Source organism: Sinohyriopsis cumingii, chromosome 18 (genome assembly GCF_028554795.1).
Source record: "Sinohyriopsis cumingii isolate HCF-2022 chromosome 18, ASM2855479v2, whole genome shotgun sequence".
NCBI lineage: Eukaryota > Metazoa > Mollusca > Bivalvia > Unionida > Unionidae > Sinohyriopsis > Sinohyriopsis cumingii.
Window position 1 is genome coordinate 101,545,651 of NC_142978.1, and position 18,418 is coordinate 101,564,068.

At 37.5% G+C, this 18,418-nt stretch overlaps 1 protein-coding gene across 6 annotated transcripts in view; it reads right to left on the reverse strand.

Moving 5' to 3' along the window:
* The window catches only part of LOC149777604 (SANT and BTB domain regulator of class switch recombination-like), a 115,734-nt gene extending 97,316 nt beyond the window's left edge, over positions 1 to 18,418 (reverse strand). For 5 of the 6 annotated variants that reach the window (XM_089942253.1, XM_089942252.1, XM_089942250.1 and 2 more), the window contains exons 1-4: positions 18,350 to 18,418; positions 4,316 to 4,477; positions 1,054 to 1,219; positions 94 to 163 (exon numbers count right to left, since the gene is read on the reverse strand). In XM_089942253.1, the coding sequence (XP_089798379.1) occupies positions 94 to 163; positions 1,054 to 1,219; positions 4,316 to 4,465 (386 nt within the window). In that variant the 5' untranslated portion in view covers positions 4,466 to 4,477; positions 18,350 to 18,418. Of the gene's footprint in view, positions 1 to 93; positions 164 to 1,053; positions 1,220 to 4,315; positions 4,478 to 14,801; positions 14,882 to 18,349 lie in introns of all 6 variants that reach the window. The other variant, XM_089942249.1, reaches the window with a different exon arrangement.

Below are 18,418 nucleotides of genomic sequence, written 5' to 3' on the forward strand. Positions count from 1 at the left end.
GTAAAATTACACATATGTGATAATTGGTAATTATCAATATGGGTTGAAATTTCAACACATTTTCTTTAAAAATCTTCCATAGAGTCATTTTACCCATGATCTTTGTATCCTTTTCCAGCTGTTGCATCACGGCCACCTATACCATCTTTGTCATCTCTGGTACCTATCAAAATAAAAGGTACTACCATACACACCCATGTACAAGTCATATCGAAATGCAAACTGCACATACCCAGATCTGGGTGTGTACGGTTTTTGTTTGGACTAATTAGTTAGACAAACAACATGAATCCTGATCTGTTGTCATGCTGTTTAATTTCAAAATCTGAACATCAATAATATTCTTCACTATGGTTTAATTTCCCTCACTGCAAATAAAGTACAAACAAACATCAATCATTTAGTGTACCATTATTTTTCTCATTAACTGTAAACTGTGTAGACCCAGACCTGCCAGAGCATAATTCAGCATTCATTCAAGGTTTACATTGCTCCTGAAGTCATCAGTGAAACAGACAAAACATACTCTGATCTTCAGCTTGCACATTATAAAATTGTGGATATGGGTCTATGGAGTCAACAGTTTGATTCATATTTTATACAATCAAATACGGTATGCACATGCCCAGATAACACATCCTTGTGATTACAGTGTGCCAAAATGTAGTCCACTGAGAGCTGTAGAACCTGCCTTGAAAAAATCATGATTTTTCAGAACAGGTGGTCTCTCATGACAGGTCATAACTCTTAAATAATCAAAAGGTCTCTGCATTAAAAATGTGGTCTCTCAGCACAGGTGATCCCTTACAGCAGTTATCTTTCAAGACAGGTTTTTATGATACAAGTGGATTAGTATTTTCTACATGCACATGTCTTCCTTGACAGAAAGGCTGGGAAGTTACATGTACTTACCAAATTACCTATGGTATTTTACATTTTAGTAAAATGAAATCAACATATGTTCATCAGCATTAATGAATTAAAAAGTCAATATCAATTTTAGAAGTAACTTTCATACTTTACGGTGGCTGTCAACTTTTGGACTTATGGTACCTTTGCCTTTTCCTGAATCTGGCCGGCTTAAGCTGGATTTAGCAACCAAGTTAGGGTCAGACATGCTGATTGGAAGATTTCCAGAGCTGCTGCCAAAGTTCTTCTCAAAATGGTCAAAAGCAAACATCTCTCCATTTGACAAAAGTTCTTCATACCTTCTTGCAACCTGAAGTGGAGAAAGATCATCCATATTTTAAATTAAAACTCTATTACTTCAGATTAGAAAAAATAAATAATCTTTAAGAAAATTATTTTCAGAGGGAAGTATACATATGCATTATCAGTGTTGCAGGCAGGATCCTATGGGAAGGGGCCACTGTATTCCCCTCCCTCTACACATGGGGACAAATGAATAGTACATAATGCACTAATAGTACTATAAAACTGAGATAATCTGGTTTACTTTTGACAGTTTTTTGATCTGCACTGTACTATTATAATTTCCTTGAACACCTACATTATTACAATACAAGTTTTGTCATGCGGTGAGGTAACTCATTAGAACATTAAAATATTTAATTAAATCTCTGGTTAAACTGAAATAAGCTGATCTAAATCTTGCTCTCATGTAAATTTAGTGTACACTCACTACCTACCAGTATTTATTATAATAAATATCTGTTTTCTGAATGACTTTTATTTCCAAACAAACAAATCATTAATTAAATGACAAGCTGTGAATTTGCATAAATTCAATCTCTTTTTTCATTATTTCAACTCAAAATAAATTAAATCATCCTTGCCATAGTGATGACTTTAACCTAAAAAAAAATACATTACACTAACTTGGCTGATTACACAAATTTTGAATGTCTTCGTTTCCAGATACATTGTTTTAAAGCAGATACTCACTCCGTATCTTTCAGTTTACCTTTCGCATGTCTGGACACCGCTAGTGCCAATAGACACATGGGTGGACATCCTCTAATGAAAAGTTGTAGATGTATTTGTTGATTTCTGGGGTGATGAAAAAGCATGCCCTAGGGATGCACAGGATACAAATTTGGAGGAGGGGCATGGGACAAATGATTGTGGAGCAAGACTGCGCTCAATGTACAACACTATTTTATGAATATGATTACATGACATTATTTGTACATTGGTCCTAAACTATAGAAGTTCTCCAGTATACTGCCCCTTTTAAAATCCAGGCAAGATCATGAATCCCATTAAACTGGTCAATCTGCAGGTAGTTACAGACCCCATTAAACTGGTCAAAATACAGGTATAGTCATGGATCCCATTAAACTGGTTTAAATGCAGGTAGTCATGGACCCCATTAAACTGGTCAAAATGCAGGTAAGGTCATGAATCCCATTAAACTGGACAAAATGCAGGTATAGTCATGGACCACATTAAACTTGTCAGTCAAAGTGCAGGTAGTCATGGACCCCATTAAACTGGTCAAAATACAGGTATAGTCATGGATCCCATTAGACTGGACAAAATGCAGGTATAGTCATGGATCCCATTAAACTGCTCAAAATGCAGTTAAGGTCATGGATACCATTAAACAGCTCAAAATGCAGGTAGTCATGGATCCCATTAAACTGGTCAACATGCAGGTATAATCATAAATTGAATTTAAATTGGTCAGAATGCAAGTATAGTCATGGATAGCATTAAAATGGCAAAAATGCAAACAAGGTCATGAATCCCATTAAACTGGCCAAAATGCAGGTGTAGTCATGGATACCATTAAACTGGTCAAAATGTAGGTAAGGTCATGGACACCATTGGGGGCACTCACCAGATAATATGTACTTTTGAGAGAGTGACGTATGTAAGGTGAAGTAGTTCGCATTTAAAACATGCACAATAGAGAGAATGCTGGCATACCTGTATGCTACATTAATGTAATGTGGATGATATTTCTTTTGGATTTTGTACTTTTGGAAATTTTACATGATTTAAGCACACTGCTAACTAAAATGACTGCTCCCTTGTGTTAAAAAATCAGCCTGAATTAGTCTAAAGTACACTATACATAGCAGCTATTAAAATAGGGAAAATGAATTTTGCCAGACTAGACAATACCAGCTTCTGAAAGTGCAATGAATGAATTACCAAATATATAAAATGTAAAAAAAAGTTATCGGCTCTTTTTTATACAATTTACCTCTGAAGTTCAGGAAGTGAAAATGACCAAGTAGTGCTAGCACTTTTTTGAAAGGTGCACATCTGAAGTAAGGCCAAGCTGTATACTCTATAACCCATAGTACACCCATCAATCATACACCAAAATAAAGGGAATTAAAAGTTCTTTGCATTATACCTAAGATATACAAGGTCTTTTTTAAATAGCCAGTATAACCAGTGAGGAAAGCCAGGGAAATTCTTTTTCTTTAAAATCCTAACCCTATGGAAAATGCGAAACTGTATAGCGCCACCATTAAACTGATCAAAATGCAGGTATGGTCATGGATACCATTAAACTGGTCAAAATACAGGTATAGTCATGGATCCCATAAAACTGGTAAAAATGCAGGTAAGGTCATGAATACCATTACACTGGTCAAAATACAGGTATAGTCACGGATACCACTAAACTGGACAAAATGCAAGCAAGGTCTTGAATCCCATTAAACTGGTCAAAATGAAGGTATAGTCATGAATCTCATTAAACTGGTAAAATTATATCAGCGCTGCTTGATTTCACTATTATTAGCTCCTGGCTAATTATAATCAATTATTAAGCAATTTCAGATCATATCCTATTTTTAGTTCCTGGCCAATAAGAATCAAATATTATTTGATTTGATACCATATTCTATTATCTGGACAAAAGCTTGTTGAAAGATCTCTCAGTATAAGACTCAGTTACTTATTATTAATATAGATTACTTTTATAGTTCCCATTACAAATGATATAAAGAGGTAAAACTATACTTTTATTTGCATTAAAGACAATGAGGTAGAAATTTACTTTTATCTGCATTACAGACAATATGAGGTAGAACTGTACTTTTATTATCTTTTACAGACAATAAAATGATGTAGAAGTATTCTTATATCTGCCTTTCAGACAATATAAAGACGTAAAACTACTTTTATTTGAATTTTCATCCAACAAAAAAATACAATGCATATGACTTTTTCAATATAACACTCACTATAAGACAAATTGTAACAAATCTTTTTTATATTTCAAAGTACAAATGGATTTCAAAAGCAGAAAGTACTTTCACCAGCCATTAGTTTATAATTAGAATGCAGCAAAATAAAATATACATTCATCTGAGATAACATAATGAAAATTTACCATGCCAGATGTTGTTCCAGGTATCAGCCTTGCAATGGCTTCCCAATTCTTGTTTGGAAGCTCCTGAAAGTCATGGGATGTGATGAGGGATTTCAGAATCAGGTCCAGTGCCACCATAGTCCGCATCTGGGGCTCCACACTTGCCATCATCAGTCATTAACACTAAATTGATTTTTTAAAAATAGTCATTAAAAATGCTGTACTTAAGTTAACAGGCTAAAATATGTATCTGACATTACATCAACAGGGACCATGGTATGCAAAAAATGCATAATTCTGAAGGAAAATAATGAACACCATGTCACTCACCCCCACTGTACTCTAATTTCTCAGACTTTCTTGCAACTTGCAACCTGAATAAGTCACATGTTATCTATAATCAACTTAAAACTCTTCTGGTACACAAGAATATTTGTATAATATTGTAACTTATGCCCGATGGTATGGCTTTTTCTGTATGTCTTCCAAGTCATGGCATATCACAAGAAAAGCACAAAAAGACAATTAGAAATGAATGTCAGGAATTTGTGCAAGTTTTCACAGCCTAATATTAGAGCTCACTACACTTTTTAGGAAGATATAACAAGCAAGTTTTATTGCATAATTAAATAATCTGAATGCGCATATTGTCGGCAAACAAGGAAAATTTTCAGGTGAAGTAACTATGAAAGTCTGATTAAAAGCACAAGTTTGGAATATTTAACTTAGAAAATGAAAATCATAGAAAACACTAGAACAAAAATTGTCATGATGATTAGTCTACAGTCCACAAAAGCACACATCTCTCTTGAAAATAGTGTGAATCCAATGATTTGTCGAAGTGCATATCTGGTGATGATGACTATAATATTAAGTATGATTTATGGCAGAACACTAAAACTGCAAGAATAAATGCAGTCACAAAATTCGGACACACTGTATCCAGCTTAAGTAAAAAAAAGGGTAATGTCTCTAACGAAAAAATCATGTAAGCATAAAGAATTGCTGATATATGCATCTTTAGATGATGACCATAATACCACTAAATTTCACAGCAATGAATTTTTAAAAAATCCAAGACAAAATATGGAACTATTTTCATACGAAAGAGATTGTGTTATATACTGCATTAGACTACAAGACTACATTAGGCTACAAGACAAAAAGAACAACAAAAACAGCAGGAGCAAAAGTGATTACTTCAGTGCATATCATATATATATATATATATATATATATATATATATATATATATATATATATATATATATATATATATATATTAACAAGACCATGTCATTAAGCTACAAAATAAAAATGATGTTAACCCTAATGAAATTGCAGGAGCAAAGTGATCTGTCTTTATGTAAATCTTGAGGTGATAAACATAGCATTTACCTGGTTCCATACCAATCCATCAAAAACTACAATACTAGTTGTGCTAATGAGATTGTATCAAATACTGCATTAAGCTACAAGACAAAAGGGCAATAACTCTAACACACATTGCAGGAGCTAAGTGCGGATTACCATACATTTGACCTAGTTTCATGTTAATTGATCAAAACCCGTGGGACAAGTTACACTAATAAGGCTGTTTCACACTCTGCCACAAGACAAAAATTAAAGGAGTAAAGTGACTCGTCAACTTGCACATCTTCAGGTTATGACCTAAATATTTACCAACTTATGGCAATCCATCAAAAACTGTTGAACTCGCATATATACTCGCTTATAAGAGTCAAACTGCAAATGACATAGACTCTGTTCTGCCATAGCATAATGCATGTGCAGATAAGGGTCTGTGCTGTTTGTTCTACTGACTACTCCAAACAAACTACACAGACCAACATCTGCCGGCACAATATACGATGGCAGAAGCGGGTCTGTGTAGTTTGCAGTTGGACTTGGCTTATAAATGAGAATATATGGTAACTGAGCTAATGAGTCCATATGGAAGGATGGATAGATAAAAGGAAAGATGGATGGATACAGCAGTTATGGTATATGGAGAACTCATCCCATGAAGAACTCATCCTGGGAGAACTCGCCCCAACGTATCTGGAGAAGACGCCATAGAGTAGTTCGAGAAGTCGCCCCAATTGGTTGGATAAGTCACCCCAAAACTTGTCACCCAGAAAACCTATTTAATATTAATCTTTGAAATAAATATGTTATTTAAAAGATAGAAATGTGTACCTTAGAACAATACTGTTAGCAACAAAGATGTTGACACATGGTGGTTACTGCATTATTTGATCGCATTTTTAATTGTTCAATTACCTATTTGAGATTATAATTTGTGATTAACATTAGCACTGAAATTCAAATATACCACCTCACACAATGTCGTTTTCCACTGCAAGTGTTTACTTAAGCCCTGTATATGTTGGACTATTATTACTAATCATTGTGGAATCACTGTTTGCTGTTGTTGATGCTGTTTAGTACTGTCACCATTGTCAGGCGTTATAGCAGACTTGTTTGTCTGAAAGTTACCAAACATGAGATGATATAGTCATCTGTGTGGTGTCCAAGATGGTAAGAAATTCATGCAGCCCCAACTGATACATCATACAACATATTATTTTATACTTTCCTAATTTCCCTCAAAAGTTTGGTCTCCATCCATCAAAAGCAGACCGTTCATTGTTACTGTTTATTTAACTATTTATTTTCAATGAATGCCATTATTTTCAATGGAATTTAATCTTTGCCTCTTATTTTAATAATATCTAAATTATATCAGCGAGTTCCCTTTTTAATAGTTATAAACCTTGGTTAGAATAACTTAAATACGTCTTGATTATCTGATGGTTTCACTCGGGCTGTTCTAGATTATATGCTGCACCTGTATCCTAATACTATTTTATTATGTTTGTCATTCCAACGTCCTTGGCATCCGTCCGTCTACGAGAGACGATGGCATAGCTCCAAAGTAAGCTTTTGCTTATCCTTCTTTTTAGCTCTCTTTTCAGCTTGCTTTATTCTTCTCTTTTCCTCTGCGTTTTGAACTCCCTGCCTGACAGCTAGACGCCAGCTGGAACGGTTGTTTGCACAGCTCTCCCAGTCGTTGACATTGATGTTTGCTGTCTTCATATCCTTCTTGCAAACATCTTTGTAGCGCAGATGTGGTCGTCCAGTTGGTCGTGCACCTTCTGCTAACTCCCCATATAACAGGTCCTTGGGAATGCGACCTGGGTCCATTCTCTTGACATGGCCGAGCCAGCGAAGGCGCCTCTCGCTGAGTATGGAGAACATGCTGTTCATGTTGGCTCGTTCTAGAACCTCTGTGTTGGGTACTTTGTCCTGCCACTGGATGTGCAGAATGCGCCGCAGACATCGCAGGTGGAAGCTGTTGAGTTTCCTCTCGTGTCTTGCATAGGTGGTCCATGTTTCGCTGCTGTAGAGAAGTGAGCTGAGCACGCACGCTTGGTAGACACGCAGTTTGGTCTTCTCTGTGAGGTTGGGGTTGTTCCAGACCCTCTGGTTAAGTCTGGCCATCACTGCTGCTGCCTTGGCAATCCTGCCGCCCACCTCAGAATCAATGGAGAGTGAGCTGGAGATGTTAGACCCGAGGTATGTGAAGTTCTCGACAACTTCCAAATTGTACCCATCGATGGAGACAGAGGGAGGGGAGTCTGTGTCCTGTGCCATGACATTTGTTTTCTTCAAACTGATGGTCAGTCCAAATTCCTTACATGCATGGGAGAGGCAGCATACCAGCTGCTGGAGTCCATCTTCCGTGTGTGATGTCAAGGCTGCATCGTCGGCAAAGAGCAATTCACGGATGAGTACCTCTGTGACTTTAGTCTTAGCACGGAGACGGGCGATGTTGAACAGCTTGCCGTCAGCCCTGGTATGGATGTACACTCCCTCGCTGCAGTCCTTGAATGCGTACTGGAGAAGCATGGAGAAGAAGATGGCAAAGAGCGTCGGTGCAAGGACACAGCCTTGTTTGACTCCGCTAACGACTGGGAATGCTTCAGATGTTGCGCCATTGAAGCACACTGTGCTGTGCATGTTCTCGTGGAACGACATAATGACAGCAAGCAGACGTGGGGGGCAGCCGATCTTCTGCAGGAGTCTGAAGAGTCCACTCCGACTAACCATGTCAAACGCCTTCGTCAGGTCTATGAAGGCAATGTAGAGGGGCATCCGCTGCTCGCGACACTTCTCCTGCAGCTGATGTAGTGAGAAGATCATGTCTACAGTTGACCTGCCGGCTCGAAATCCACACTGGGATTCTGGGTAGACGCGGGAGGCTAGGATCTGCAAGCGTGCCAAGGCAACACGGGCGAAGGCCTTTCCGACGATGCTGAGGAGGGAGATGCCCCGATAGTTGTTGCAGTCGCTACGGTCTCCTTTGTTTTTGTACAAAGTGACGATGTTGGCATCACGCATGTCCTGTGGGATGTATCCCTGTTCCCAGCAAAGGCAGAGGAGTGTGTGTAGGGGCTGGAGCAGTGCTGGTTTTCCGCTCTTGAGGACTTCAGGCGGAATGCCGTCGCTTCCAGGAGCCTTCCCACAGGCAAGGCAATCGATGGCTTTTCCGAGCTCTTCCAGGGTGGGCTGTGTGTCTAGCTCCTCCATGACAGGCAGGTCTGGAATGGCGTCCAGGGCAGTTCCAGTGACATTGTTTTGGGTTGCATATAGCTCAAGATAGTGCTCAACCCATCGCTGCAGTTGTTTCCCCTGGTCTGTGATGACTTCGCCCGTCTTGGACTTGAGAGGGGCGGTCTTGTAGCTGGGGGGGCCTGTCGCTTTTTTGATACCCTCATACATTCCTCTTGTATCCCCGGTGTCAGCAGCTGTCTGTATACTGTTGCAAAGGTTCAGCCAGTAGGTGTTGGCACAGCGGCGGGCGGTCTTCTGGGCGTTATTCCTTGCAATCCTGAGGGCTTGTAGTGTTCTGGGGCTAGGTGCAGCCTTGTATGCCAGAAGGGCTTTCCTCTTTGCCTCAGTCACGGGCTCCATCTCCTCCCAGTTTGCCTCATACCAGTCGACATTCTTTCGCTCCCTCTTTCCGTAAGCTGTGATGGCTGATTTGTACACAGAGTCACGGATATGGGACCACTTGGAATCAATGGTGTCATCAGGTGTCACTTTGGTAAGGGCTTCCTTCAGTTTGCTGATGAACTGCTGTGTTTTCTCTGGGTTGCTTGCACAGTAGGTGTTGATACGTGGGTGACCCTTCTTCTTGGCGTGGTGCAGCTTCTTGGGTAATATTCGCACCTTGCTGGCCACCAGGGAATGGTCCGTGTCACAATCGGCACTGTGGTAGCTGCGGGTAAGGAGGACACTGGCCAGTTCTGCACGCCTGGTGATGACGAGGTCTAGCTGGTGCCAGTGGCATGAACGTGGGTGTCTCCACGACACCTGGTGGATCTCCTTGCATTTGAAGAAAGTGTTTGTCACACATAGGCTGTGGGAGCAGCACATCTCCAGCAGTCGCTGACCATTCTCGTTGATCTTGCCCCTTCCGTAAAAACCGAGACAGGTGGACCAGGCCTCATGGTCAGCTCCCACTCTAGCATTGAAGTCTCCTAGTAAGTAAAGGCTTTCATTGTTGGGGACACTGGATATTGCCTGATCCAGAGCCTCATAAAACTTGTCTTTCTCCTCGTAGGTGGAGTAGAGGGTTGGGGCGTACACACTGAAGATGTTGACCGGGCCTAAGGATGTTGACAGCCGGAGGGCAAGGATTCTCTCAGTACCTGATGATGGAGGTTCAATGAAGGCGATTAGCGTGTTCTTGACGGCAAAGCCTACACCATGCTGCCTAGGTTCATCCAAGGGCTTCCCCTGCCAAAAGAATGTGTAATTGGCTTCCCTGATGGTGCCGCTGTCAGCCAGTCAGGTCTCCTGGAGGCAGGCAATGTCGATGTTCAGTCGGGAGAGTTCTCTGTCAATGACGGCAGTCTTCCGTGCATCGTCGATCTGCTGTAGGTCAGTGGTCAATCCAGGACACATGGTCCTGATGTTCCAGGTTGCAAAACGAAGAGTTGGAGTCTGTTTATTTCTTCTTTTAGTCTTTCCTGGTGCAGAGTTTTGTGGCCCACTTGTCGAGATGGTTCTCTAAGCTCCACGCACCCAGTGAAGCAGGCAGGCCATGGCGGGCAGCACCTTACTGACTGGGGGCTGCCCAGCTTGAGGTGGGCGGTAGCTGTCCAGTGAGACCTGATGATCTCTCCCACCGTCAGAAGTAACCCCTGGCACCAAGCTCTACGCCAATCGAGCTTTGACTTAGAACCGGTAAACTGCTACTTCTCGTGTTGTGCCGACACCGTACGACGACGCTGGAGTGTCCTCTCCAGTGGAGCTATGAAGCCTGGGCAGGGTGGTATGGAGAATCAGCTGTTGCCCATGCAGCAGATCCCCCCTCTCCACGCAGCTGGTGTGCCCAAGGGAACGACGAATGCCGATACAGCTTGGCACCAACGGCGTCGCAGGAGTTGCCGGAATGACGTTGAAGTCAATGTCATACCGCCTTAGGGACTCCATCTCCGGATTTTCTGTCGGGGTTTACTCCCTTAGCCTTTCCCCTGAGTGGGTATAGCCACAAGGCAGCAGAGGTTTGGAATCGGAGTTTTCCTTCTCCTAGATGAGCTACCATCCAAGGTTTACGAGTCCCATCTACCCGAAGCAACTGGTTTTAAGGCGCCAGTGGGCCGCCTTCACCCCTTCTCCTGTTAGTAGAAAACATGGTCTGCCGGGCTTCAAATCTAAGCCACTCGCGAAGGCCAGGAGCTGGATTTTAGTTGACAGAGGCAGTAGGAGACGCAGGTCGTATGGGGCATTTTGGATGATTGGGGCGCTTGTCTCCCACTCCCACCCCGGGCAATGTCAACCTTAGACCACGTAATGGTGCAAATATCATCATAGCAAAGTGTATATTCCTTTTCGTTCATCTGGTAAATTTTGGTAAGTTCAAAGATATATGCAGTGACATCAAAATCATTGTCAAATTTGCTGAGATCATTCTTTTCATCCAACATCTACTAAAACAACATGAACACTTGTTTAAAAATTAATATTGTTGATATCAAGGGTTCATTTACATTAGTAATTGATTTGATTGCAAACAAAAAGCACGAGTTATCATTGTTTGTAACTTTGATATAAATATTTTTGTTCTTAACCCATTCTGACAAAATCTATGTAAGTCTCGTATGCAACTTATTTAAATTCATCGATGTTCAAATAAATGCAATTAATTTTATCAAATGTACTATTAAGTAGTCACATTCATTTTTGAGTAAGTAGAGGGTTCTAATTGTCAAATAGATCACTGAATACCTTTTCCTTGATTGAATATGTTCAGCGTGTACCTGAATACTTTTTTTATTTATTCTATAAGACAATCCTACGCTTGTTACTGAATAATATGGGAAATATTGCCGTTGTTTTCCATCAGTGCTCATCTCTGACAGTTATACAGCAAAACTGTTTCAATATTGGTAGCAAAAAGTTTTGAAATCCTTACTTTATATAATTGCTAAACTATTTATATTGCAAAATTACATTAACATGTGTACTGGAACAATCCTCAATATTTTAAAATCTTTTTTTTCTTCTCCATCTCTGAAGAGTAAGAAATTATCTACCAAATTAAATAACATAAAAGACATGTTTACGCTTTTTCATTCAATGTTTCCAACATCAATTTATTATGCATCTTTGATTTTGTACGTAACTGCATCAGACAAATATGCATTTTTCTTCCACGCTTACGTTCAAGACTGATTTCCACTCTTTGTATAATAAACCCTTCCTTCCCATTCTGCATTCATCTCATCTGTGTAATGTCGATAATAGAAAATTAATCACTTATAACTGAAAGTCGGTGTGTTCAAATAATCACGTTAGATTTCTTATAACAAAACACACAGGAACACCACAAGAAATTTTTTCAAACAAATGTTACTGTTAACTTTCTTGATTGATAGTTCTATTATAATAACATTATTCATTATTGTGGTAATTATTCTCAAACTCAGACCAGTCTGATTCGGTACAAATTACTAACTGATTTGGCCCAGATTTCTGGCTGATTCTCCAAACTTACAAGCTGATTTGGACCATGTGAAATGTTATTCAGTTTTAGTCCAGGATTTAAATGTGACATTTAAATTTGTTTTTAAAAATGATCTTCTCATTATGTCCCAAGTATGTCAAGCAGTTCAAATATGCATTTAAGGTAACAAAATTCCAGTAGTATGTGTGCTCATGGTGTTGATATATATAATAAAATAACATAATCCTGTTTATTTTGCATCGGAAATTTAGTAGTGAAATATTTTTTTATACTTCTTGTTCAATTTTCAATAGTTCATTTTATTGAGAAATAATAAAATTAGGAACACTAACAAAAAAGAAGAAATAAACTAAATGATGGGTGGAATACAAGTGAGCTTTCAGAAACCGTCCAAAATTATGCACATTAGCCATGATGTTGAACTCAGCAGCAACCACATTTCATGAATATGTGTTAATGATACTTTTTATCACGTTCATGTAACATTCGTTAATGGTTAGCAAATCTCCATGAAAAATCAGATTAAACTGTTCAATTAGAAAGACGATACTATAACCATTTGGCTTATTGATGGTCAGCACCAATTCAGTCGATTTTGGGTTATGGAGGTCCATCTCAGGATGACTTTGTTATTAAATTGGAACCGTTTCAAATATAAAACTAAAAACATTATATCATGCTTACACCCACTCTATTTTTCCAAATAAACTGCACCTAATGATGTGAACAGCAGAGCAAAAAAGGGATAGAGAACACTTCTTTTTGGTTGAATACAGAAGTGGAGTTGATCAAATGGAAAAGTTGAAAAGTAGTACATTTGATAGATTTAATAAGTTATTAAGTTGAAGAAAAACAACAATAAATAAAGCCATAACAACCATATGGCAATATTTCAGAATTAGTATCTATGATCCTTGGGGCGACTTCTCCAGGCACAGTGGGGCAACTTCTCCAACCACCATGGGGTGACTTCTCCTGACACATGGGATGAGTTCTCCCAGAATAACTTCTCTCAGAGCAACTTCTCCATGGGTCGAGTTCTCCATAATTCAGCGATTACTGTATACCATTTCCCCTATAGGCATGAGTATAAAATCAAATAAGTATTGAATTATATTTGTACCAGATTGGTAAGCACTGTCTATGAAAAATAGACAAAAATGAATTAAATACAATAAAATAAAAATAGAAAGCTCAGTGGCATTAATATAATCATAAAGAAAACTTAATATACCATAAAAGGTTTTACTGTGTAAAAACTAAAACAGTTTTATTCATGTATTTGAATTAATTAATATCACAATTTTTCATTACATTTAAAATCTTCAAAAACAAATGGGCTACTAGATCCAATAAACAATATTAACTCACACTTTGCATTCGTTATATCATGTGCAATGAGCTTCCATTTGATCATGAAACACACTCAAATAAAAGTAAAAACTAAATCACCTCAATATAAAAAGATGACAGGTATGTTATGTGGCCAAAATAATACAACATAATGCAAAAAAAAAATTAATGTCAGTGAGCTTAAATTTCATGATATTGCTTTATAAAGTAACACCATAATGGCTTTTGGATCAATGTGCATTTATTGTCCACTCATGCGCTTTGAATCTCCATTATTTTAATGCAGTGTCATTAATCATTAATTCCCAATGCTCATGAAAACATATTTTTAAAATCTGTCATGATCACATAATCCGCTTACACTTTTGGACAGAATTTTTGTTGCAAACTTCTATCATTAACAGTTGTAAACTGAAACTAAGGTACATACCATGAAATTAACTTACTTCACTATTTGTTTTTTTTCCCAGCCAGTTATTAAGTCTTCAAAAAAAAGCCTTATGAACTATTCTGAGAGAGCAAATAAACTTCCCACCATAACAGGCATTTGGTTTACCATTGAGCATGTGTATGCAATGTTACTCAGTGTGGACAACTGCATAAATAACAGTTTTCAGAATGATACTGAATTATAGTTTCACGTGAAGCTGTCATCACTGATATTCAGAGATGACTCTTTGATATCATGATTTGTTTACATATACAAGAAGAAAGTACTCTTGCCATAGTTTGTATTAATATCCTTGATTTTTTGTCTTATTTCTATCAAAGTATTAGTTTTCTATATGATACAAAATTATCAATTTTACGTGAACAGGAAATACTGTTTTCATTTCCTTTCTTAAGTAAATGAATTAGATACCCAACTTTCTTTAAACTCTTTTCTTTCTTGTAGATATTGAAAAAAATGACAAGAAATTGACAATAAAACCATTCTTTTACTTTATGTGTTTGTCCTGGAATAATTGCACTTTGAGTCAAATGAAAAACTCTAAAAATTCCATAAAATTTTGAAGTTCTAAAACATTACATTCATCAGACAGATAGTCTGCATACCCATACTGTCAATCATTTTTAAAAATAGATCCCAATGTAAATCCAATATATTTTGCTTACAAATATGTATAATGAGGACTAGTGGTCAGTTATCTGCCCTTGAAATTTTGTAGGTGTCACCAGTGCTACCAGTCCAGTGGCTGAAATACACACAAATATAAATCTATGTTCCAAAGCATGTTTAAGTATTGATCATGGAATCAAATGTTGGTTTAATGACAACTGAAAGAAAAATTAAGGAAAAGAAATGGAAGGAATTCAGGATGAGAGAATGAGCTGATTGTTAAATGATGTCATTAGTAAAAGTGAAAGTAGAAATTCTTCAGAAATGGGTCACAGATAAAGTTATTTTATGATCCTGATGTGGTTCTGTGGTTGCGTGTACTAACCATTAAACCATGGCCAAGGAACAAATTTGTAAAGAAAGTGTCATTTTATCTCCATAAAGTGAAATAGTAAAAATTTTAAACATATTTTTGGAACATGCATACATCTCACGTTTCCTTCACCCAGATTTCAAAGTTATACTGGCTGAATATTTTACTTACAAGTGAATTTATTTCCCATCATGCTGCTTTTTATTTTTTACTTTTTATATGGATGTACAACCTGCACTTGCAATCAAAATATAAAACAATAATTTAATCAGAGATATTTACTGAGTTCTTCATTTTTAATATTTTAAATGTTTTGGCTAGACCTATCATTCTTTCAATATGTACTCTTTTATTATTTATTTTTACTCTGCACACAATCATGTGTACTTGAAACTAAAGACATTTTAACCTCACGATTCAATCTAGGAAGTGTTTGGGTGAATGTGCAAGGCAACAGATTGAATAGAGAGCACGAAGTAAGCCAAATCATTTACTGTAGTCACAAATGTCAAGTCTGCAACTAATGAGCATGGGCACAGACATAAGGTGGTCACTGTGCAGAGGTACATGGAGGGCTTTAGCAATTCATTACAGCCCTAAGGAATTGTAGTTTTCAAATATTTTCCATTAATGGCTGCAACACCAGATGATTTTGCAAATAAAACTCTCATTGCAGAAGTCATAAATCCATATTTGTCTTGGGATTAAATAATTTCACAACTCTGCCCTATTCAAAACATAAAAGCCAATGTAAATTTCAGTGGAGTAAGAGTTATTCCTTGATGAAAACCTTAACTTTTTCAAATTCAAGGATAACTTCTTTACAGCGATGCACAGAAATGTACTTTGTGTGTACAGCCAATAACTTTCAAGGCAAGGACATCATGTGCAATGACATTTATAGGAATGATACATTCATATCTGAAATTGTCAAAAAGCTGAAATGTTTCTAAGTCATGCTTCCAATATGAGCTTCCTGACAAATATTTCTATAAGCTGTATTTAAAGTGAATGATCGTTATTGCATAGTCAATATATTCTAAACTCGAATGAATGTTTTCATCAATTAAAACCATGATTTCAAACAAATAATAAAAATTGCACAACATGAAGCAAATTAAAGTTATTTCTGATGTCAATTTCGATATCCATACTAGATGAGAAATTTGTCAAAATTTTAACTGTTTTGTCAAGACTTATCATTCTTTCAATATGTTCTCTTTCACTACTTATTTGTCTGTCAAATAATACCACCCAGGCAAACAGCAACATGTACTAGGCATTTTAACCTCACAATTCAAGCTAGGAAGTGTTTTAAATTCTGTATTCACTGATCGAAGGTAACTACAGAGGTAATCCAATTTTACTGTTAGAATCATCCTGGATAAAATATATAAACAGATTTGGCCTTTCATAAACTCTTTGAAATCAAATGCATACATGTTATTATTGTACCCAGGTCATTCTAATGTGCATTGCAGGTAAGAAATATATGCACAGCAAGGTCTTATGAATAATTTTTTTAATATATTGTCAAGATTTGTTTGAGGAATAAATATCTTGTTTGATTTTGCCACTAAAAATTGAACACCCACCCATGAACTTCTGCAAAACACTGGCACCCAATACATGGCTAATACTAAAATGGGTATAAATCATGAAAATATTAATTCAGAGTGAAAAAAGTGAGTCTAAATTCTAATATATGGACCTTTAGATAAATGCGTGATATAAAATAACAAGTCTCCTATTAGATACTAGACCATCAAGTCGTTCTGTGACATTTTTTGTTTCTCTGACATTTGATGGATAACAATGCCAACAGGTATCTGGGTACTCTGGTACCTGCCTGTTGATAATAATCCAGTTAACAAAATGAGCCATAGGGTACTGGTTTACCATATACAAGTTTTCTGCATGTGCTTGTAAAGGCAACACTCACTTTGTTTTCAAGTTGACAATCCTTTTGAATGAGCTTCAAATACATGTACTTTTCAGTGCCAACCAGAGGTCTGCCCCTTCCAGTAAATAATGGACCTAAATCCCATAGCTTGTTTTTCCATGCGACAACTCTTTAACTGAGCCGCAAGTGTGAAACAGTGGTAAGTAACAGAGGGTGGTTATTTGATTTTGCCATACAACTAATATGTATTCAGTTGCAACCTCAAATAGATTTAACAAATTATATCATCAAAGTGTTATTTACAAAGCTCAAGCTCAGTCTCTAAATCACCATCCGCAAATGACAGTGAGGCCATGGAACAGGAGTCAGACAATATTGACAATGACAATGGAGGAATTCAGAAAATGAGGATTAATCCTTGGACTTTGTACCAGGTGATATTATTTAGTAAAATTTATAGGATACTGTGAACTAAACAAATTGCTGACTTAATTTCAGGTTGTTACACATTTAATACAATTTCTATTTGATCTGATACCTTGGTAACCAATTATTAGGATCAATGGGTAACTGGTTTAAGTTTTATACAATTCTGACAAAATTTACTGTTGGTGGAGAGCAGTGGTGTTTGGCACTATTTGTGCTGGATATTTCAGCCTTTGGCTATCACAGACTGTTGGGTCGCTCACTTCCAAGCATGCATCAGCAGTTTAAAAATTTTCGGGTCAGTAACCAGTTGATACCCAGGTATTCTGCTCTGAAAGGGATTAATACAAAAAAGTGAGTACTCGGAAGGATTTAATGTGATGGGTCTAAAGAAGAGGGATTTTGCCTATCATCTGCATACAAATGTCAGTCGAAATAAATTTATAATTATGCTAGCGAGCAGCTGATAGTCTGACAGGACAGGAGGCTGAAAACTCCAGCAATAATAGTGCCTAGCGCCGTTGGTCTCCGCTACCAGTAACGTCAGGGGAAAAAAAAAAAAGAGAAAAAAAAAAGGCGGAGAACAATTTATCTATAAGAAGGCCAAGTATTAGATGGGTTTCAAACCAGCTATAATCATTCTCAATATATATACGTGATTATTTAATAGCAGGGTTTTGAAACCCACTATTTTCTTTCTTAACATTCTGTGTTCATGATTATGACCCATTTTACCAAGCTTGCGTCGGGTACCTTGGGCGAAACGTGGAAGACATTTGAAGCACATGCAGTTGCATTTCACAGTTGCAGACCCAACACTGAAGCCTATTAACTGTTTACATTTATAAACAGGGTATTTCTAAACGCAACAGCAATATATTGATACTGATTACTGTACGTACACTTCACTGTGAATATTGAACAAATATATGATAACGGCACGTCTCCAGGCCGACACCATGGACTCTTGG